The sequence below is a fragment of the Oncorhynchus kisutch genome, linkage group LG20 (genome assembly GCF_002021735.2).
Source record: "Oncorhynchus kisutch isolate 150728-3 linkage group LG20, Okis_V2, whole genome shotgun sequence".
NCBI classification, from domain to species: Eukaryota; Metazoa; Chordata; class Actinopteri; order Salmoniformes; family Salmonidae; genus Oncorhynchus; species Oncorhynchus kisutch.
This window is the reverse complement of record NC_034193.2, coordinates 36402294-36425103: the sequence shown is the minus strand read 5'-3', so window position 1 is coordinate 36425103 and position 22810 is coordinate 36402294. Positions and strand designations below refer to the sequence as shown.

General features: G+C 40.6%; 2 protein-coding genes across 2 annotated transcripts; one reads left to right on the top strand and one right to left on the bottom strand.

Annotated features, from left to right (window-relative positions):
* Positions 1 to 5769: 5769 nt before the first annotated feature.
* Positions 5770 to 15940, bottom strand: LOC109875507 (zinc finger protein 180-like). The gene is made up of 2 exons (XM_031798756.1): positions 15340 to 15940; positions 5770 to 6948 (listed from the first exon to the last, which is right to left on the bottom strand). The coding sequence occupies exons 1-2, from the start codon at positions 15668 to 15670 to the stop codon at positions 6059 to 6061; spliced, it is 1221 nt and encodes a 406-aa protein (XP_031654616.1). The 5' UTR covers positions 15671 to 15940; the 3' UTR covers positions 5770 to 6058.
* Positions 15941 to 16295: 355 nt separating this feature from the next.
* LOC116355351 (zinc finger protein 180-like) lies at positions 16296 to 22283 on the top strand. Its single transcript, XM_031798752.1, has 2 exons — positions 16296 to 17202; positions 20058 to 22283. Exons 1-2 carry the CDS (start codon positions 16800 to 16802, stop codon positions 21026 to 21028), a joined length of 1374 nt encoding a protein of 457 aa, XP_031654612.1. The 5' UTR covers positions 16296 to 16799; the 3' UTR covers positions 21029 to 22283.
* Positions 22284 to 22810: the final 527 nt, after the last annotated feature.

Sequence of the window (22810 nt, the reverse complement as noted above, 5' to 3'; positions counted from 1 at the left end):
GCCCTTCTCCTCCCCACCTCACGGCTGTCCTGTTGACTTGTACCAGACTGTGGCCCTTCTCCTTCCATAGGATCCCTTACTTCTAACAATAACACATTGACAGAATGTAAACGTTCTACATTCCCCTCTCTCAAACAGTGACATGAATAAGGATATTTAATATTTTCAATTTCAGAAGTCAGAACCCATCACCTGCTAAGAGAGAAGAATGCACAATGGTCAATGCTTTCCGGTATACTTGGGACATCCCTACCCTAAACCCTTCCTTAACCCTTTTAAATGTCAACTTCAAAGGTCTAGGGACGTCCCAAGGATGTATCTCTACCTGAAAATACATTATCTAAGTGATTGATAGTTGGTATTCAGCAGTCATAAAGCCTTATTTCCTTTAATTAACTACTAAAATAGTGATTTTGTCAGACAGCAGCTCTACACTTTATTGACTGACTGATCCATTCATCCTCAGCCTTCCTCTCCTCTGAAGACCCAGTGAGGGTGCTCAGTCAGAGAGCTGTTGAGGGACTGGTTAGGAAGAAACACTTCTACAGCCAGAGAGGTGAGAGGTCACATATGGTTTAGATGGTAAATACTTATGTCCCCTTAGCAGTTAATTGCGTCAGCAAAAGGTAATATGTTCCATCATCTATGTTTATTTACATTAGTGCAAATTGTCCACTGATATTGGTGTAATTTCTCACCCTTCTGGCTGTATGAACGATAATTCAGGCAGTCTCTATGGGGGTGCCACAGGGTTAAATTCTTGGACCGACTCTCTTCTCTGTATACATCAATGAGGTCGCTCTTGCTGCTGGTGAGTCTCTGATCCACCTCTACGCAGACGACACCATTCTGTATACTTCTGGCCCTTCTTTGGACACTGTGTTAACAACCCTCCAGGCAAGCTTCAATGCCATACAACTCTCCTTCCGTGGCCTCCAATTGCTCTTAAATACAAGTAAAACTAAATGCATGCTCTTCAACCGATCGCTACCTGCACCTACCCGCCTGTCCAACATCACTACTCTGGACGGCTCTGACTTAGAATACGTGGACAACTACAAATACTTAGGTGTCTGGTTAGACTGTAAACTCTCCTTCCAGACCCATATCAAACATCTCCAATCCAAAGTTAAATCTAGAATTGGCTTCCTATTTCGCAACAAAGCATCCTTCACTCATGCTGCCAAACATACCCTTGTAAAACTAACCATCCTACCAATCCTCGACTTTGGCGATGTCATTTACAAAATAGCCTCCAATACCCTACTCAACAAATTGGATGCAGTCTATCACAGTGCAATCCGTTTTGTCACCAAAGCCCCATATACTACCCACCATTGTGACCTGTACGCTCTCGTTGTCTGGCCCTCGCTTCATACTCGTCGCCAAACCCACTGGCTCCATGTCATCTACAAGACCCTGCTAGGTAAAGTCCCCCCTTATCTCAGCTCGCTGGTCACCATGGCATCTCCCACCTGTAGCACACGCTCCAGCAGGTATATCTCTCTGGTCACCCCCAAAACCAATTCTTTCTTTGGCCGCCTCTCCTTCCAGTTCTCTGCTGCCAATGACTGGAACAAACTACAAAAATCTCAAACTGGAAACACTCATCTCCCTTACTAGCTTTAAGCACCAACTGTCAGAGCAGCTCACCGATTACTGCACCTGTACTTAGCCCAAACAACTACCTCTTTCCCAACTGTATTTAATTAATTAATTTATTTTGCACCCCATTATTTTTATTTCTACTTTGCACTTTCTTCCATTGCAAAACTACCATTCCAGTGTTTTACTTGCTATATTTTATTTACTTTGCCACCATGGCCTTTACCTCCCTTCTCACCTCATTTGCTCATATTGTATATAGACTTGTTTATACTGTATTATTGACTGTATGTTTGTTTTACTCCATGTGTAACTCTGTGTCGTTGTATCTGTCGAACTGCTTTGCTTTATCTTGGCCAGGTCGCAATTGTAAATGAGAACTTGTTCTCAACTTGCCTACCTGGTTAAATAAAAATTTCCCCTCAGACACACATTAGTTCTTTGACATTATGAAGTTAATTTGTGTAAAATGTACTTTTCCCTACTCATTCACCCCATCTCTTTACATTGCTTATGCATATTCAGTGGCCTGACTATGTCCAAGGCCCATCCTGGTAGATCTGAACCTAATGCAGTTTGTAGTGATCGGATGACAGAAGTCACATTCAGGTGCCGGGTGTAACTGAGGCCATAGACGCTCCATATCCATTACTTTGAGTGTTTTATATAATATGACTGAATGTGTTTTTTTCTGTGTTGCATGGGCAGTCAAGAAATGGAACAGCAAGGCCACAGAACATGACATAAGCAGAGCTGTGGGCTGTTTACCACTCCACCACACCTTTAGCAGGCTGGAAAAATGGGATTGATCTGGTTGATCCATTTGTTTGTGTCTGTTTTCAGTAGTTTATCCTTTGACATGGGATTGATACTGATTTTCATACTCAGAGGGACCAAGAGTCTTTCGATTGGTCAGTCATTGGGTTCATATATCCATCACTAACTTTAAGCATCAGCTGTCTGATCATTGCACCTCTACACAGCCCACCCGTAAATAGCCACACCCACCTCATCCCCGTATTGTTATTTATTTTTGCTCCTTTGAACCCCAGCAATTTAATTGCTAAATTGTAATTATTTCACCACTATGGTCTATTGCCTTACCTCCTTACTCCATTTACACACTGTATATATTTTTCTGTTGTGTTATTGACTGTACTTTTGTTTATTCCATGTGTAACTGTTGTTTTGTCGCACTGCTTTGTTTTATGTTGGCCAGATCGCAGTTGTAAATTAGAACTTGTTCTCAAATGGGCCTACCTGGTTAAATGAAGGTGAAATTTCAAAAATAACATTGTTGTTGAAATCAAATCAAGCTTTATTTGTACAGCACATTTCAGACATGGATGCCACACAATGGCTTCACAGGAAAAAAACAAATATTTAGTACACAATAAACAGAAGACTAATGAGCACCCTATGGAAATTCCATTGATTAAAATATTAATCGGATGTAATATCCAACCCAAAATATAAGCTTGTTTTTTAGGAGGGGTTCTGAAAGACACTGAGGGTGTCCACTGAAAATTGACTAGTAACAACAACTGGGACCTAAGACACCCACTAAATCTGCCCAAGAAGAGGCAAACAAAAGAAAAACCCACACAAAACTTAGACAGGAAGTAAACCAAAAAGGTGGAGCAACTAAAGGTGTTGACTCTACACATCTATCAAGACAACTGGAGCACTGGGCCAGACACTCTTAAATAGAACCTGGACCAGCTCAGGTGAAACACCTTCCCACTAACAAGATGGACAAGCCAGCTCAAGTGTAACACATACTGACTAACGAGGTGACACCAATCAGTGCGTCCTAAAGTCCAACCTCAAAACATAAATGGAAAAACCAAAGCCCATAACCATCCCCTTTAAGACAACAAATTAGAGGTCGACCGATTATGATATTTCAACGCCGATACCGATTATTGGAGGACCAAAAAAGCCGATACCGATTAATCAGACAATTTTTTTTATTTATTTGTAATAATGACAATTACATCAATACTGAATGAACACTTATTTTAACCTGATATAATACATCAATAAAATCTATTTAGCCTCAAGTAAATAATGCAAAAACAAAGTGTTGGAGAAGAAAGTAAAAGTGCAATATGTGCTATGTAAGAAAGCTAACGTTTCAGTTCCTTGTTCAGAACATATGAAAGCTGGAGGTTCCTTTCAACATGAGTCTTCAATATTCCCAGGTAAGAAGTTTTAGGTTGTAGTTATAGGAATTATAGCACTATTTCCCTCTATACCATTTGTATTTCATTAACCTTTGATTATTGGATGTTCTTATAGGCACTTTAGTATTGACAGTGTAACAGTAAAGCTTCCGTCCCTCTCCTCGCTCCTCCCTGGGCTCGAACCAGCAACACAATGACAACAGCCACCATCGAAGCAGCGTTACCCATGCAGAGCAAGGGAAACAACTACCCCAAGGCTCAGAGCGAGTGACGTTTGAAATGCTATTTGCGCGCGCTAACTAGCTAGCCATTTCACTTTGGTTACACCAGCCTCATCTCGGGAGTTGATAGGCTTGAAGTCATAAACAGCGCAATGCTTCACGCACAATGAAGAGCCGCTGGCAAAACACACGAAAGTGCTGTTTGAATGAATGTTTACGCGCCTGCTTCTGCCTACCACCGCTCAGTCAGATACTTAGATACTTGTATATTCAGTAAGATTATATGCAACGCAGGACACGCTAGATAATATCTAGTAATATCAACCATGTGTAGTTAACTAGTGATTATGATTGATTGTTTTTTATAAGATAAGTTTAATGGTAGCTAGCAACTTACCTTGGCTTACTGCATTCGCGTAACAGGCAGTCTCCTTGTGGAGCGCAACGAGAGAGAGGCAGGTCATTATTGCGTTGGACTAGTTAACTGTAAGGTTGCAAGATTGTCTCCCCCGAGCTGACAAGGTGAAAATCTGTCATTCTACCCCTGAACGAGGCAGTTAACCCACCCGTTCCTAGGCCGTCATTGAAAATAAGAATGTGTTCTTAACTGACTTGCCTAGTTAAATTAAGGTATAAAAAACAACATTTCTATTTTTTTTTAAATCATCGGCCAAATATATTTGATTTCCGATTGTTATGGAAACTTGAAATTGGCCCTGATTAATAGGTCGACCTCCACAACAAATATATCCTAAATTTTTGATGGACGAGTTTGCTCACCACCAACAGAAAACAACTTCCATTTCACATGATAAACAACTACAATGCTTCACCAATACAAACATGCCGTCTACTGGCTGTCAACAACTAAAAACCGGTATTTCTAAATATTAATATACAATAGTATTATTTTTTTCACATTTTTCTTTATAGAATCCGAAAACTCACTTGCTTCTAGAACTCTAGTCCACATTTTATTGAACCTTTATTTCACTAGGCAAGTCAGTTGAGAACAAATTATTATCGACAATGACGGCCTAGGAACAGCGGGTTAACTGCCCTGTTCAGGGGCAGAACAACATATTTTTACCTTGTCAGCTCGGGGATTCGATCCTTTCGGTTACTAGTCCAACGCTCTAACCACTCGGCTACTGAAAGTACGTTGAAATTACGTTGTTTTAAAGTAATTTAAAAATGACCCAAAAATACATATTTTAAACAACAACCAAACAAATATTGGACGTTGAGCAGAGTCTTCTTTTCAATTACATTTTGCTTGGTGGAGCCCCAATGTCAAAACACAGTTTTAATGTGTCCAAATCAATAACCAATATTCAGAAACAGTTTGGGACAAATTGAAAGCCTAAACATAAAATGTGCTATTTACACAAACATCTGCCACAATAATCATATAACTTGTATTTTATAACAAGCTCCTTATAAACTGCACAAGCACCAGAAACGCTGTTGTTTTGACAAGTAGCAATAAATCACTGATATCGATTCGGGGGGAAATCAGGTTGTACGTGATGTGGAAACGAACACAACTAAAAAAAAACACATGGAAATGGGAGGTATCTTTCACCTCACTGGTTAGAGGACAACCTGCAGAAGACAGTCAGCTACATTTTGGAGAGATGCATTTAAATGTAGGGGTCGCTAAACAAAGGAACGCAACACTTATTTTCATCACTCAACGATATCATGTTGAAATCAATTGTGTGATAGGAGGGAGATGAGATTGAACGTCCTGTTAAAACTAACAGCTCAAAAACCACACGGAATCTGGGAATAATGTGTACATCCCTGGTTAGAAGACAATTTGTAGAAAACAGATTGCTAGATTTTATAGTGTTGCATTTTGATTCAAGTTGGACACCAACATAGTAAACAGCATAACGACTCTTTGTTAAAAGGCTAATATCCATAGCATGCTGAAATCAATTGAACAGGGGGCAAACGTTAAGGCTTCAACATTGTGACATTATTAAAATAATCCTACTACAATGTTAAAACATTCTACATTGTGACATTAATTAATTGATATCATGAAACAACTCCTTCATGCATTTTCTGATGATTAATCAGATATCTTTTATCAGAGTATCTCTTCCCACATTGATTACAGCTACAAGGTTTCTCTCCTGTGTGTGTTCTCTGGTGTCGTGTCAGATTGCTAGACTTAGTAAAACTCTTCCCACATTGAGCACAGCTATAAGGTTTCTCTCCTGTGTGTGTTCTCTGGTGTGCTGTCAGGCCGCCAGATGAAACAAAACTCTTCCCACATTGATTACAGCTAAAATATGTATCTCCTGTGTGTGTTCTCTGGTGTACAGTCAGAACTCTAGATGAAACAAAACTCTTCCCACATTGGTTACAGCTATAAGGTTTCTCACCTGTGTGTGTTCTCTGGTGTCTTGTCCGCTTGCTAGAGGTAGTAAAACTCTTCCCACATTGAGCACAGCTATAAGGTTTCTCTCCTGTGTGTGTTCTCTGGTGGTATATCAGGCTGCTTAGCTGAGTAAAACTCTTCTCACATTGATTACAGCTAAAAGGTCTCTCTCCTGTGTGTGTTCTCTGGTGTGCTGTCAGGCCACCAGATGAAACAAAACTCTTCAAACATTGAGCACAGCTATAAGGTTTCTCTCCTGTGTGTGTTCTCTGGTGTGATATCAGGCTGGATGACCGAGTAAAACTCTTCCCACAGTGAGAGCAGCAGTGAGATTTATCACTTGTGTGAATTCTCTGGTGTACCTTTAGTGAACTTGATCTTGAGTAACTCTTCCCACAGTCAAAGCAGCGGTGAGATCTCTTCTCTGTGGATCTCTCCAGGTGTTTCTTGAGGTGTTCTAATGTGGAGAGACTCTTCTCTGCCTTGTCAGCATCATGAGGTTGTTGAGGCTCCCCAGAGGGCCCATGGTAGTCCCATCTCTCTCCTGTGTGAACAACAAAGTCAGACAGATTGTTAAAGGCCCACAACAGCAGAAATCCACTGTAAAAGGTGATGCCAATAGCGTAGCCATGATGTTGTACAACAATTGACGTCTAATGAATGTACTGATTATTTGACATTTGTCTTAAAATCAGCAAGAATAGTCATTTTGTCTTGTTTTCACATTAGCAGTAACATCTAAGATTGTAGACTAGAAATGTTATTCATGTTGTTGACTTTTGGTCTCCAATATAGGCCATTCTGTGTTTGCAAAAAATTGTGGCATGAGGGCAATGCACATGCAATTTGGTTGTAGAAACTCCATGCTAATGAGGAAACCGATAGTTCTGGATGTATATCTGCCTGGAGCAAAAATGGTGAGCAAAGATTTTAGTTTTTCACAATGTATTCTGAATGTGAACGGGGGAAAACTCAGGGGAGTAACCTCCATTTCCAGGTTGCTTATGAGTGCATTTCACACTACTTTGGATTATAATTGTAAGGCTCGTTTGAATGTCCTGCTTAATATAATGTTTGCGTCATCGTCGCAAACCAACCTCTTTGTACTTAAAAAAACACTTCAACCAGTAAAATGCTCTTTGGCTTTTTCATCAGCCTGACAATGAGGGTTTATACACAGTTTGCAAAATTGGCCCATAACTTCACCTAACAACAAATATAGGAAAATAGCTCTGTGTGTTGTATAATAGCCTATCCATCAAGGAACAGTTCTCTACACATTATGACCAAAGTAGGGATGTTGGTTCCAACATGGAACACGGCATAACTGTCTTTAACAGAGTAATGAATGAAGAAGCACTTTTGTTGTTGTTGCATGTCGTGATGTTTGTCATTTGACTGTCATTCAGAAAATGATTTCTTGGATCAGCTGATGATAGTTGAACATGTGACTAACAAAATAGCTAAAGTATTAAGAATTATGTGTAATTATTGAAGAACCGCGTTCATGACAGTATCCATTTGGGTGTTGTCAATAAAGTTACGATATTTGTTTATTTTATTTATATTTCACCCTTATTTAACCAGGTAGGCCAGTTGAGAACAAGTTCTCATTTACAACTGTGACCTGGCCAAGATAAAGCAAAGCAGTGCGACAAAAACAACACAGAGTTACACGTGGGATAAACAAATGAAAAGTCAATAACACAATAGAAAAATCTATATACAGTGTGTGCAAATGGAGTATGGAGGTAAGGCAATAAATAAGTCATAGTAGCGAAGTAATTACAATTTAGCAAATTAACACTGGAGAGATAGATGTGCAGATGATGATGTGCGCAGATGATGATGTGCAAGTAGAAATACTGGTGTTCAAAAGAGCAAAAAAGTAAATAAAAACATGGGGTAGGTAGTTGGATGGGCTATTTACAGATGGGCTGTGTACAGCTGCAGCGATCGGTAAGCTGCTCAGATAGCTGATGCTTAAAGTTAGTGAGGGAGATATAAGTCTCCAACTTCAGCGATTTTTGCAATTCGTTCCAGACATTGGCAGCAGAGAACTGGAAGGAAAGGAGGCCAAAGGACGTGTTTGCTTAGGAATGACCAGTGAGATATACAGTGGGGCAAAAAAGTATTTAGTCAGCCACCAATTGTGCAAGTTCTCCCACTTAGAAAGATGAGAGAGGCCTGTAATTTTCATCATAGGCACACTTCATCTATGACAGACAATGAGAAAAAATAAATAAATCCAGAAAAATCACATTGTAGGATTTTTTATGAATTTATTTGCAAATTATGGTGGAAAATAAGTATTTGGTCAATAACAAAAAGTTTCTCAATACTTGGTTATATACCCTTTGTTGGCAATGACAGAGGTCAAACGTTTTCTGTAAGTCTTCACAAGGTTCACACACACTGTTGCTGGTATTTTGGCCCATTCCTCCATGCAGATCTCCTCTAGAGCAATGATGTTTGGGGCTGTTGCTGGGCAACACGGACTTTCAACTCCCTCCAAAGATTTTCTATGGGATTGAGATCTGGAGACTGGCTAGGCCACTCCAGGACCTTGAAATGCTTCTTACGAAGCCACTCCTTCATTGCCCGGGCGGTGTGTTTGGGATCATTGTCATGCTGAAAGACCCAGCCACGTTTCATCTTCAATGCCCTTGCTGATGGAAGGAGGTTTTCACTCAAAATCTAACGATACATGGCCCCATTCATTCTTTCCTTTACCCGGATCAGTCGTCCTGGTCCCTTTGCAGAAAAACAGCCCCAAAGCATGATGTTTCCACCCCCATGCTTCACAGTAGGTATGGTGTTCTTTGGATGCAACTCAGCATTCTTTGTCCTCCAAACACGACGAGTTGAGTTTTTACCAAAAAGTTCTGTTTTGGTTTCATCTGACCATATGACATTCTCCCAATCTTCTTCTGGATCATCCAAATGCTCTCTAGCAAACACAAAAAGGGCTTCACAGGCAAGGATATTGTTGGAGATAAGTGTTTCCAGTTTCAGAGATGTTTGTAGTTCGTTCCAGTCATTGGCAGCAGAGAACTGGAAGGAGAGGCGGCCAAAGGAAGAATTGGTTTTGGGGGTGACCAGAGAGATATACCTGCTGGAGCACGTGCTACATGTGGGTGCTGCTATGGTGACCAGCGAGCTGAGATAAGGGGGGACTTTAACTAGCAGGGTCTTGTAGATTACCTGGAGCCAGAGGGTTTGGCGACGAGTATGAAGCGAGGGCCAGCCAACGAGAGTGTACAGGTCGCAGTGGTGGGTATAGTATATGGGGCTTTGGTGACAAAACGGATGGCACTGTGATAGACTGCATCCAATTTATTGAGTAGGGTATTGGAGGCTATTTTGTAAATGACATTGCCGAAGTCGAGGATTGGTAGGATGGTCAGTTTTACAAGGGTATGTTTGGCAGCATGAGTTAAGGATGCTTTGTTGCGAAATAGGAAGTTAATTCTAGATGTAACTTTGGATTGGAGATGTTTGATGTGAGCCTGGAAGGAGAGTTTACAGTCTAACCAGACACCTAGGTATTTGTAGTTGTCCACATATTCTAAGTCAGAGCAGTCCAGAGTAGTGATGTTGGACAGCAGGGCAGGTGCAGGCAGAGATCGGTTGAAGAGCATGCATTTAGTTTGACTTGTATTTAAGAGCAATTGGAGGCCACGGAAGGAGAGTTGTATGGCATTGAAGCTCGTCCGGAGGGTTGTTAACACAGTGTCCAAAGAAGGGCCAGAAGTATACAGAATGGTGTTGTCGTGTCTTTGGCTCTGCCGGATTAATTGCTAAGACATGCTATTCTATAAAATAATTTCTCCGTAATTAATATCACCTGATTGAGCTAATCATGTAAATGTATTAACTAGAGAGTCGGGCACCACAAAATAATATTTATAGAGCTGTTATCTTCCGAATAAACTCTTAAAGATCTAGTAATATTTTACATCAATAGCAGTCAATATCAATTCATCTTACTTCAGTCTCATAATCTGAAAGTTAACAAATCTTGGTGTTCTGCAAGAACCCTGGCTAACAATTTGAATCAGCAATACAAAATTGGGTTGAATTATTTATTTACTAAATACCTAACTAATCACACAGAATTCACATACACAAAGAATGAATTATACCTGGATAATTCTTTACGTCATAGAAAAATGTACCTAGCGGGCGGAACAGATATGACAGCTTGTTACACAAAGGAAAAGGGGCTGGTTTGAGTGGGAAGACAGGAACCAAGAGCGGGAAGACAGGAACCAAGGCAAAGCTGTGCGATCGTAAATACAGTATCTTATGCATTCTAAATTACCGCCCATTTGGAAAAGGAAAATGCAATAAATATTTACTCTGAGCTGCGCTTCAGTAGGTTGGTGGTAGATGGAAGACCGTGTTGCCAAACCAAGTCCTCTGTCCTTTGAAGAATGTCTCTGGTGGTCACTTGGATAAATTGTAGTAATGTCGTTGTGTGGTAGATGGGATACTCTGTCTGTTCCTTCCTAACCAGCGTTTGCAGCTGCGGTCGCTAACTCAACGGCTAGGAGGTATCACTTCTGTCGTGAATAAGAGTTCAAAGTTCATACCATTCGCAACCAAAGCTCATGCTGATGTTGGCTTTGTTCTGTAGTTTTATCTGAACCATTCTGACATAGGATCGTCATCCTCATATCCTCGGAAAAGGAAGTTATGTTGTCGTCAAGGGCTTATATAGTAAGGGAGAGGAGGGTGTGTTTGAAAAGTTTTATAGCCCTTGTCCCTTCACAGGGGAGGGCCACTGATTGAGCAGCCCTATCTTATGAAAATCCAAATCTCACATTTTAGAAGCTAAAATCACATTTCATCCCATCACAAATAATTTCATATTCAAACATTTAAATTGAACAACAATTCCATGTGAATCTGATAACTCTCGTGTGTAGGCTTTCCACTGTAGAGTTTATGTCATCTTATCATTGATGAGAATGTCTCAGATGACAACCGAACTGACAAGTACCACTGCATTGGGGCGGCAGGGTAGCCTAGTGGTTAGAGCGTTGGACTAGTAACCGAAAGGTTGCAAGTTCGAATCCCCGAGCTGACAAGGTACAAATCTGTCGTTCTGCCCCTGAACAGGCAGTTAACCCACTGTTCCTAGGCCGTCATTGAAAATAAGAATTTGTTCTTAACTGACTTGCCTAGTAAAATAAAGGTAAAAAAAATATATATATATATGTTAAATTGTTCAGATTACCAGAATATAGGTCATTTCCCCCACATACTGACGTTCCCAGAATCTCTATGTTAACCAAGGTTTTTTTTAAATGTAACCTCAGTAGGTTAAAGAAGGGAAATGGGGAAAGAGGTATTTATGACTGTCATAAACCTATCCCCCAGGCCAACATCATGACAGTGTCTTCTGCATAGAGGTGGATCAGAGACTCACCAGCAGTAAGAGCGACATCATTGATGTATACAGAGAAGAGAGTCGGTCCAAATTTGAACCCTGTGGCACCCCAATAGAGACTGCCAGAGGCCCGGACAACAGATCCTCCGATTTGACACACTGAACTCTATCAGAGAAGCAATTGGTGAACCAGACGAGGCAATCATTTGAGAAACCAAGGATGTCGAGTCTGCCGAAGAGGATGTGGTGAATGACAGAGTCGAAAGCCTTGGCCAGGTCAATGAATACGGCTGCACAGTATTGTTTCTTATCGATGGCGGTTAAGACATCGTTTAGGACCTTGAGCGTGGCTGAGGTTCACCCATGACCAGCTCTGAAACCAGATTGCATAGCGGAGAAGGTATGGTGGGATTCGAAATGGTCTGTAATCTGTTTGTTGACTTGGCTTTTGAAGACCTTAGAAAGGCAGGGTAGGATAGATATAGGTCTGTAGCAGTTTGGGTCAAGAGTGTGTCCCCCTATATCATGTCATGTTTCCCTCTCCTCTTTTTGCTGAGATACATGCAGAAGTAGAGTTTAATGAAGTTCGTGTTTGTAATTTTGACAGATATGGCATTCTAATGAGGAAAATGCGGTCTAACGAGGAAACGGCGGCCTAACGAGGAAACGGCATTCTCGGGCGCCACTTTTGGGCAAGACGATTGGCCCAGTTTATATCAAATTGTTGTTCCAGTTGCGCTTCGACAAGAAATACTGAGGTTGGCTCACGATGGTAGTATGGCAGGTCATCTTGGGGTCAACAAGACGTCTGAAACAGGATGTTGTGGCTCACTGTAAATCCTGTGGCGTTTGCCAGAGGACAGGTAAACCAAACCAAGCTGGCCCAGTTGCACCTTTGCAGCCCATTCTGCTATTGACAAACCTTTCAGCTGGGTTCTGGTGGACTGTGTTGATCCTTTGCCAAAAGCCAAGAGTGGTAAGTATTTCAGTTAACTAGTGATAGACTATTTATAATGCAGACATGATATAGTAGTTCATATGCATCTGGTTGAGTGACATTTTTGGCTTGGATGTAAAAAAAAAAAAAAAAAACTTTCCTACATTTCAACACAGCAAGCCAAGTAGTTCTATACTCAGGTGGGCACTTCCTCAACATTATCAGGACAGAGAAACCAGACCATCTCCTGTTCTATTAGACCCACCACTATGTCATTTCTCTCCTGTTCTATTAGACCCACCACTATGTCATTTCTCTCCTGTTCTATTAGACCCACCACTATGTCATTTCTCTCCTGTTCTATTAGACCCACCACTATGTCATTTCTCTCCAGTTCTATTAGACCCACCGCTATGTAATTTCTCTCCAGTTCTATTAGACCCACCACTATGTAATTTCTCTCCAGTTCTATTAGACCCACCACTATGTCATTTCTCTCCTGTTCTATTAGACCCACCACTATGTCATTTCTCTCCAGTTCTATTAGACCCACCACTATGTCATTTCTCTCCTGTTCTATTAGACCCACCACTATGTCATTTCTCTCCTGTTCTATTAGACCCACCACTATGTCATTTCTCTCCTGTTCTATTAGACCCACCACTATGTCATTTCTCTCCTGTTCTACTGGACCCACCACTATGTCATTTCTCTCCTGTTCTATTAGACCCACCACTATGTCATTTCTCTCCAGTTCTATTAGACCCACCGCTATGTAATTTCTCTCCAGTTCTATTAGACCCACCACTATGTAATTTCTCTCCTGTTCTATTAGACCCACCACTATGTCATTTCTCTCCTGTTCTATTAGACCCACCACTATGTCATTTCTCTCCTGTTCTATTAGACCCACCACTATGTCATTTCTCTCCAGTTCTATTAGACCCACCGCTATGTAATTTCTCTCCTGTTCTATTAGACCCACCACTATGTAATTTCTCTCCAGTTCTATTAGACCCACCACTATGTCATTTCTCTCCTGTTCTATTAGACCCACCACTATGTCATTTCTCTCCTGTTCTATTAGACCCACCACTATGTCATTTCTCTCCTGTTCTATTAGACCCACCACTATGTCATTTCTCTCCAGTTCTATTAGACCCACCGCTATGTAATTTCTCTCCTGTTCTATTAGACCCACCACTGTCATTTCTCTCCTGTTCTATTAGACCCACCACTATGTCATTTCTCTCCTGTTCTATTAGACCCACCACTATGTCATTTCTCTCCAGTTCTATTAGACCCACCGCTATGTAATTTCTCTCCTGTTCTATTAGACCCACCACTATGTCATTTCTCTCCTGTTCTATTAGACCCACCACTATGTCATTTCTCTCCTGTTCTACTGGACCCACCACTATGTCATTTCTCTCCTGTTCTATTAGACCCACCACTATGCCATTTCTCTCCTGTTCTACTGGATCCACCACTATGCCATTTCTCTCCAGTTCTATTAGACCCACCACTATGTCATTTCTCTCCTGTTGTATTAGACCCACCACTATGTAATTTCTCTCCAGTTCTATTAGACCCACCGCTATGTAATTTCTCTCCTGTTCTATTAGACCCACCACTATGTAATTTCTCTCCAGTTCTATTAGACCCACCACTATGTCATTTCTCTCCTGTTCTATTAGACCCACCACTATGTCATTTCTCTCCTGTTCTATTAGACCCACCACTATCCCACTATGTCATTTCTCTCCAGTTCTATTAGACCCACCGCTATGTAATTTCTCTCCTGTTCTATTAGACCCACCACTATGTCATTTCTCTCCTGTTCTATTAGACCCACCACTATGTCATTTCTCTCCTGTTCTACTGGACCCACCACTATGTCATTTCTCTCCTGTTCTATTAGACCCACCACTATGCCATTTCTCTCCTGTTCTACTGGATCCACCACTATGCCATTTCTCTCCAGTTCTATTAGACCCACCACTATGTCATTTCTCTCCTGTTGTATTAGACCCACCACTATGTCATTTCTCTCCTGTTCTATTATTTCGTTGTCCAGAAGTCAAAGGCACAATCCTAGCTGTTGCAGCTTTAGTCTCTCCCTCTTTCTAAGTTTCTAACATAGATTTTCATCTCTGTCAAATATGAACCTCTAGCAGGTGGACTCTATAGAATGGTGTGTTCTAATAAAACACTGTAGGAGTTATCTCCAGATCGCTATGCATATTCATGTCATGAGGCTAGTAGCTTAGCATTTCTCTCCATTGAATACAGGCGGTTGGCTCAGCCAACCCAAATCTCACATTGGCACTATTGGGGGGCACGGTGTGTAATAAATCATCACTACACGAATATCACTACATGCCGTGCCCCCCAGTCTGCGGTCAGCAGATAGACCCTTCTCAAATATATATGTTAATAAGTAACTTTTTGGAAACGGAACGGAGAAAACAAGGGGTAGCTTGTTCTCTACGTCGTCGGATTCTATAAATATCAGTCATCATCCTGGGGCCCTCCGTTGAAGAGGTATTGACGAGCCAACTCCGAATATCCAAAGTTAAAAACAAATTTAAGGCGGTACTTACTGGTTTTAATCAGATCTATCTCCTCCTCTTCATCTTCATCTTTCAATGTGACAGTAATCTCTCCTTCCTCTTTCACTCCAAAAACAGCATCCTCTTCCTTCACAGTAACATCTTCCTCCTCTTTCACTCTGAACGCGTCTTCCTCTTCTTTCACTGTAACGTCGATCTCTTTTTTATTCACAGTAACAGCCTCACCCACCACTTCTTTTTTTACGGTGACATCCTCTTCTTCCTTCTCCTCTTTCACGACAATGTTCAGCCCCAGAGCTTCTTTCTCCGTCCAGCAGACCTCCTCTTCTTTAACAGGAGGGGAGAAGTTTAGGGAGCTCATGGTCGGGGATGTTAGCTAGCTAGCTATCATTAGCGACTAGGCTAGTGCTAATTTAACCAGCCAGCTACTATAGCTGACTAATACAAAATACCGTAATATTATATGAAATAGGTTAACAAATAGATACGACAGAAGTGTGTCTAAAACACAGTAGCTAATATACACAGAAAGCGTCTAAACAGCTTGAATCTTTCGGCTATGTTGGCTATCAAGCTACCGAGGTGGTTGACGAGCTGTTTATGAAGAACCGTCGACAAGATTTCACGTCACGCTGGCAGCATCGCCTGAAAGACGCAGTTGAGGATCATGTTTTATTTTCAGACTAAGATTATTTTCAATGAATTTAATTAAATAATACTATTATATTGACACATACAAAGACAGGAAAGTGTTGATTGATTAGTGCGAATAAAAAATGTTTACTACAGCACATTTAATGCAGTTTCATTAAGTCATACTAAATCTAAATAAGTAGCTAGCTACTGTAGGTATATACTGCTCCTACATGGTGTAACAATACATCACGTAGATGTATATAATGAACAGACTAGGTCTATACTGCTCCTACATGGTGTAACAATACATTATGTAGAAGTATATAATGAACAGACTAGGTCTATACTGCTACTACATGGTGTAACAATACATCACGTAGATGTATATAATGAACAGACTAGGTCTATACTGCTCCTACATGGTGTAACAATCATGTGGGACTTTAAGGCAATGCTGTTTTAACACTGGTGAGTAAAAACTCATGCTTCCTACACTTTAACTTGTCTGAAAATAAAATATACGTTTTACTCAACTGCATTACCCACTCCAGTCAGCAGATGGCGGTCTGGGAATTTAAGGCAATGCTTGCTGTTAGTGTGACGTAAAATCTAGTGGACGGAACGCTGCTTTCAACTGCACCTACAGTTAGTCAGCCACCTCTGTAGCTTGCTAGACAAAATAGACGAACCAATAAAGCTCGTTCGACGCTTTATTGTATATAAGCCACTGTGTTTAAAGCCCACTTCTGTCGTCTAGTTAGTTATCCGATTTAATTTCATATTTACGGTGTTGTAGTTATTATTCAGCTAGCGGGCTGGTTAAGTTAGCATTAGCCTAGCTAACATCCCTGGCCATGAGCTCACTAAGCTACTCTCCTCCTGAAGACGATGAGGTCTGCTTGACGGAGAAAGAGGGTCTGTGGCTAAACGTTGTCGTGAAAGAGGAAGAGGAGGATGTCACAATACAAAAACAAGTAGAGGGTGAGGGTGTTACAGTGAAAGAAGAAGATAAATACGTTTCAGTGAAAGAAGAGGAAGATGCGTTCAGAGTGAAAGAGGAGGAGGAGGAGGATGTTACTGTAAAAGAAGAGGAGGAAGAGAAAGAGGAGGATGCAGTTTTTGGAGTGAAAGAGGAGAAGGGGGAGATGACTGTCACATTGGAAGAAGAGGAGGAAACTGAATATCTGGGCTCGGTATCCCAAATGCATGTTAAGGCATCCAATAGTTCTAGCGATGGACGCTTCCTGATTAACACCAGTAAGTACTGTCTTAAAAACAGAGGCATAAACTCTGCAGTTGTTGAACTGATGTGTGTTGTTAAAGGGGAACTATGCAATTGTGTTTATTTATAGTGTGTTTATTTATAGTCATTGATTCTTGAAGAATATAACGCATGCCTCATGAGCTTCGTTCAACTGTCGTACCACATCAGAACCCAAAATAAGCTTTTTTTTACTCCAATGTTTAGAAACAATGTAAACCAACACTGTATAGCCTCAACATGGTTAAAACTATAATGCTGATATCATGGATGGTCAGTCCTTACATCCGTAGGTCTGTCTGAATTTGAGACTAGTTACATTTCTCCAGACGCATCATCTTATTACCAAAACAGTGGTGGAATGACAGCTTTGTTATTGTTTGAACTGCAGATTGGTTGATTGATTGTGTGGCTTTTTTAAAGGGGCAACCTAGGATTTAAACAGCAACAAAATGGCTGCCCTGAGACTTAGTTTGGTAAACAGCTGAGGGATGGGGGCTGGAGAAATGTAACCACTTTCACATTCATAGAGAAAGCTATTGTAGCATCCGTAACCCAAAACCTAGAGCCCTCGTCAAGAAGTTCAGACGTAACAGTTAAGGTGTTGGCTTGACAGGCCATCCATAAGGTCAAAATTATAGTTTTAAACAAGATTTCGACGCTATACAGTGCTTGTTTACAAACAATGGCGCTATACGAGCTTATGTTTTGGTATACTACAATGAACTAATAGTATGTAGTATATACTCATTAAGTATGTAGTTACAGTATACTACAATGAACTAATAGTATGTAGTATATACTCATTAAGTATGTAGTTACAGTATACTACAATGAACTAATAATATGTAGTATATACTCATTGAGTATGTAGTATACAGTACGTTAGTATGGGTATTCAAACACAGCTATTCACCTTTTTTCAATTTATTTTTAATGCCATTACATTACAGGCGAAACATACCTACATTCCATAACATTTATGAATTGTTTGAAACCTTTGTTTTAAACCCTTCTCAAAGTTGGTGCCTTGCCGGATTTGTATATAATTTTTAAAAAATAAAACACTGCATGACTTTCTTTGTATTTATGGCAGTGTAGTTCCCTTAATGTTCAGTCAACTTTGGTACAACATGCATGCTATGAGGAGTCGCGATATTCAACTTTGGTTGAAGGATCTAAAATCACACCTGAAAAGGCCAATGAAATCCGCTCCTGGCTAGAAGTCCCGCCTTCCACAGGTGATGACGTCAGGCTCGGATTCATTCCTTCAATTATTCTGCTTTTCACCACGGTGTGAACAGGAACAATTCATGCTACTAAAACAAACAATTGGAACACAAGAATGTTTTTTGTTGAGCCAACTAAACTGACCCTTAGTGGTAGAGCGTGATCACCCCATGGACTTTGTGTGGTTCTCATAGTTTCCTAATCAAAATGTCCTGGCTATAGCAATGAGTAAGATGGCAAAAAATGCGACCTAAACAATGAAAGTTAATCTGGGTTCGGGTTAGCGACCATGCCCAAATTAATAAATGTTCAAGTTACAAACATGTTCTCAAATGCCATTGAAATGGCAGCAGCGGTATGAGAGCAATACAGCTTTCCTCAGTAGGAAATCCTGGTGGACCCACTGTGATGTCAGACTGATAATGCTCATTGGGCTGACATCACTGGTCCAAATGTCAGTCGTGAAGCTTATAGCAGTGATGCCCGTAGCTAATAGTGGTGACACCCATAGCTAACAGCAGTGACGCCCGTAGCTAATAGTGGTGACACCCATAGCTAACAGCAGTGACACCCGTAGCTAATAGTGGTGACACCCATAGCTAACAGCAGTGACGCCCGTAGCTAATAGTGGTGACACCCATAGCTAACAGCAGTGACGCCCGTAGCTAATAGTGGTGACACCCATAGCTAACAGCAGTGACGCCCGTAGCTAATAGTGGTGACGCCTGCAGCTAACAGCAGTAGCTCATGGATGTGAGTTTCAACAAGACTGTAACTCCGGTAGGGAAACATTTGTCAAATAGCGCCTACTTGGTAGTGTGTACCGGTGCTCGACCAGTCGGCGAAAGCCCACATCATCCACGACAGAGAACGGTTGATTGCCAAGGGCAGTGAATTCCATTTTCTTGGCGTTAATGGATTTGATAAGATGGTTGATGCTGTCAGGGGGAGTTTTAGGTGAAGTTATGGGTCCTACAGTAGGTCAATGTTTATGTTATGTTAACAATAACACAATAACACGCAGGACATTCAAACGAGCCTTACAATTATAATCCAATAGTAGTGTTAAATCCACTCGTATTCAACCTGTAAATGGAGGTGATTTTTGCTGTCAGCCTATGAGAACTCTCCTGAGTTTTCCCCCACAGAGGTGAATTAGTGAATAAACACAGAGCATAATGTACGTTTCCTTGACTAGCACTCCTGATCTTGCGCTAATAGTGCGCTGTAATATTCAGAATACATTGTGAAAAACTATAATCTTCGCTCACCATTTTTGCTCCACACAGTTATACTACATCCATAACTAGCGGTTTCCTCATTAGTGGGGAGGAGTTTCTGCAATCAAATTGTGTGCGCATTGCCCTCGTGCTGCAATTTATTTATTTTTTTACACAGAAAGGGGCCTATATTGGAGACCAAAAGTTGTCTGGCACACTGCTTGGGATTTCAACAATTTTAATAATTTATTTCTAGTTAACAATAATGTGAAAACCAGACAAAATATGACTTGTTGCTATCTTGATTGTCTTAATTGTCAAATAATTTAACAGGCGTCAATTGTTTGCTCCGGGCATCACCTTTTACCTCGAATTAACAGTGGACTTTGTCGTTCACACAGTAGAGAGACGTGACTATTGTGGATCCTCTGGGGAGCCTCAACAACATCATGATGCTGACGAGGCAGAGAAGAGTCTCTCCAGATCAGAAAACCTCAAGAAACACCTGCAGAGATCCACAGGGAAGAAATCTCACTGCTGCTCTGACTGTGGGAAGAGATTCAACTCTTCAGTAAAACTTAAAATACATCAAAGAATTCACACTGGAGTGAAACCATATAGCTGTAGTCAATGTGGGAAGAGTTTTTCTACATCTCGCTATCTAACTATACACCAGAGAACACACACAGGAGAGAAACCTTTTGGCTGTGATCACTGTGGGAAGAGTTTTATTCGGCAACAAACCCTGAAATCACACCAGAGAATACACACTGGAGAGAAACCTTACAGCTGTAATCAATGTGGGAAGAGTTTTTCTACATCTAGCTATGTAACTATACACCAGAGAACACACACAGGAGAGAAACCATATAGCTGTAATCAATGTGGGAAGAGTTTTACTTGGCCAGACAGCCTGATAGTACACCAGAGAACACACACAGGAGATAATCCTTATAGCTGTGATCAATGTGGGAAGAGTTTTACTACATCTAGCCAGCTGACTTTGCACCAGAGGACACACACAGGAGAGAAATCTTGTAGCTGTGATCAATGTGGGAAGAGTTTTACTCGGCCATACAACCTGATAGTACACCAGAGAACACACACAGGAGAGAAACCTTGTAGCTGTGATCAATGTGGGAAGAGTTTTACTACATCTAGCCAGCTGACTTTGCACCAGAGAACACACACAGGAGAAAAACCTTTTAGGTGTGATCAATGTGGGAAGAGTTTTACTAGATCTAGCTATCTAACTATACACCAGAGAACACACACAGGAGAGAATCCTTGCTGTAATCAATGTGGGAAGAGATACTCTGATAAAAGATCTCTGACTAAACATCAGAAAATACATGAAGGAGTTGTTTCATGATATCAATGAAATGTCACAATGTAGAATGTTTTAACATTGTAGTAACAGTATTCTAATGATGTCAGAATATAGAATGTTTTAACATTGTAGTAACAGTATTCTAATGATGTCACATTGTAGAATGTTTTAACATTGTAGTAGCAGTATTTTAATGTTACATTGTAGAATGTTTTAACATTGTAGTAGCAGTATTCTAATAATGTCACAATATAGAATGTTTTAACTTTGTGGGAGCAGTATTTTAATGAATGTCAGAATGTAGAAACCTAAATGTTTGCCCCTTGTTCAATTGATATTAGTTACTAAGGATATTGCAGGAGTTTCTTCTTGAAATCAGACATGTCTGTGTGAGGACAACTTGGTTGCTGATTGTATCAAGGGTGGGCAGTCAAAAAGATTAGTGTTTTGCTTTAGCCAGTGCGTTACCATGGCTACCACAATTTATTTTGACTACGTGTTTTTCTGTATTGGAGATGAGTTTTGTTTGGGCTCGTTCCAAGGGGACGAGTGTTCTAGAAGATGGTGAGTTTTAGGAAGAAGAGAGTTCTAGAAGCGAGTGAGTTTTAGGATTCTATAGTAAGAAAAAGGATATTAAAAATAATACTATTATATATTATTATTTAGAAATGTGTTTTTTCTTGTTTTTAATCTTTGACAGTTTGTAGACACCATGTTTATATTGTAGAAGGTGAAGCATTGTAGTAGATCATAATGTGAAATGGGTGTTACACCTGTGCTGGCTTGTCCATCTCGTTAGTGGGAAGGTGTTTCACCTGAGCTGGCCCAGGTTCTATTTAAGAGCGTCTGGCCCAGTGCTCCAGTTGTCTTGATAGATGTGAAGAGTCTCCACCTCTTTGGTTTGCTTCCTCTTAGTTTGGTGTGGGTTTTTCCTTTTGTTTCCCTCTTCTTGGGCAGATTTAGTGGGTCTCGTGGTGGATGTCTTTTAGGTCCCAGTTGTTGTTACTAGTCAACTTTCAGAACCCCTCCTAAAACCCCACCTGTTTATTTGTGGTTGTTGTCAGTGACTCTTTGTTAGTTCCACCTTCTAGTTAAGTGACATTTGGTTTTCTTGATGGGGACTGTAACATTGAGTAAAACATGCTTATATTTTGGGTTGGATATTGCATCCTATTCTTAATCGATGTCATTTTCTTAGAATGCTCATTAGTCTTTCAGTTATTACTCAGTTTTTTTTTATACTGTTTGTTGTGGTAAATATTTCTGTTTAAAAAAATTAAATAAAAAATCCAGTGAAGCCTTTGAGTTGCATCCATGTCTGAAATGTACTATATAAATCAAACTTGACTTGAACATGTTGCAAAACTATCCCAGTGACTGAAAAATCAACAGACTCTTGCTGAACCAATGAACAAATGTGCACAAGCAACACATATCTTGGTTGGCCTTATTATGAAAAACAGTATGAATTCAGTTTATCTTCCACTGTCAAAATAGTGAATGGTATGTAAGTTTTGTATCAGTTTTCAACCAACCAAGTGTATTTGTTGAAGATGAAACAGATCATTCCCACTTTTCAAGCCTGCTGAAGGCGTGGTGGAGTGGTAAACACAACCCCCGGCTCTACATCTCTGCTTATGTCATGTTCTGTGGCCTTCCCGTTCCATTTCTTGTCTGCCCCTGCAACACATTTAGTCATATTATATAAAACACAAACTAATGTATATGGAGTATCTATGGTTTCAGTTACACCTGGCACCTAAATGTGACTTCTATCATCTGATCACTCCAAGCTACATTAGGTTCCTTTGACAGTCTGGATGC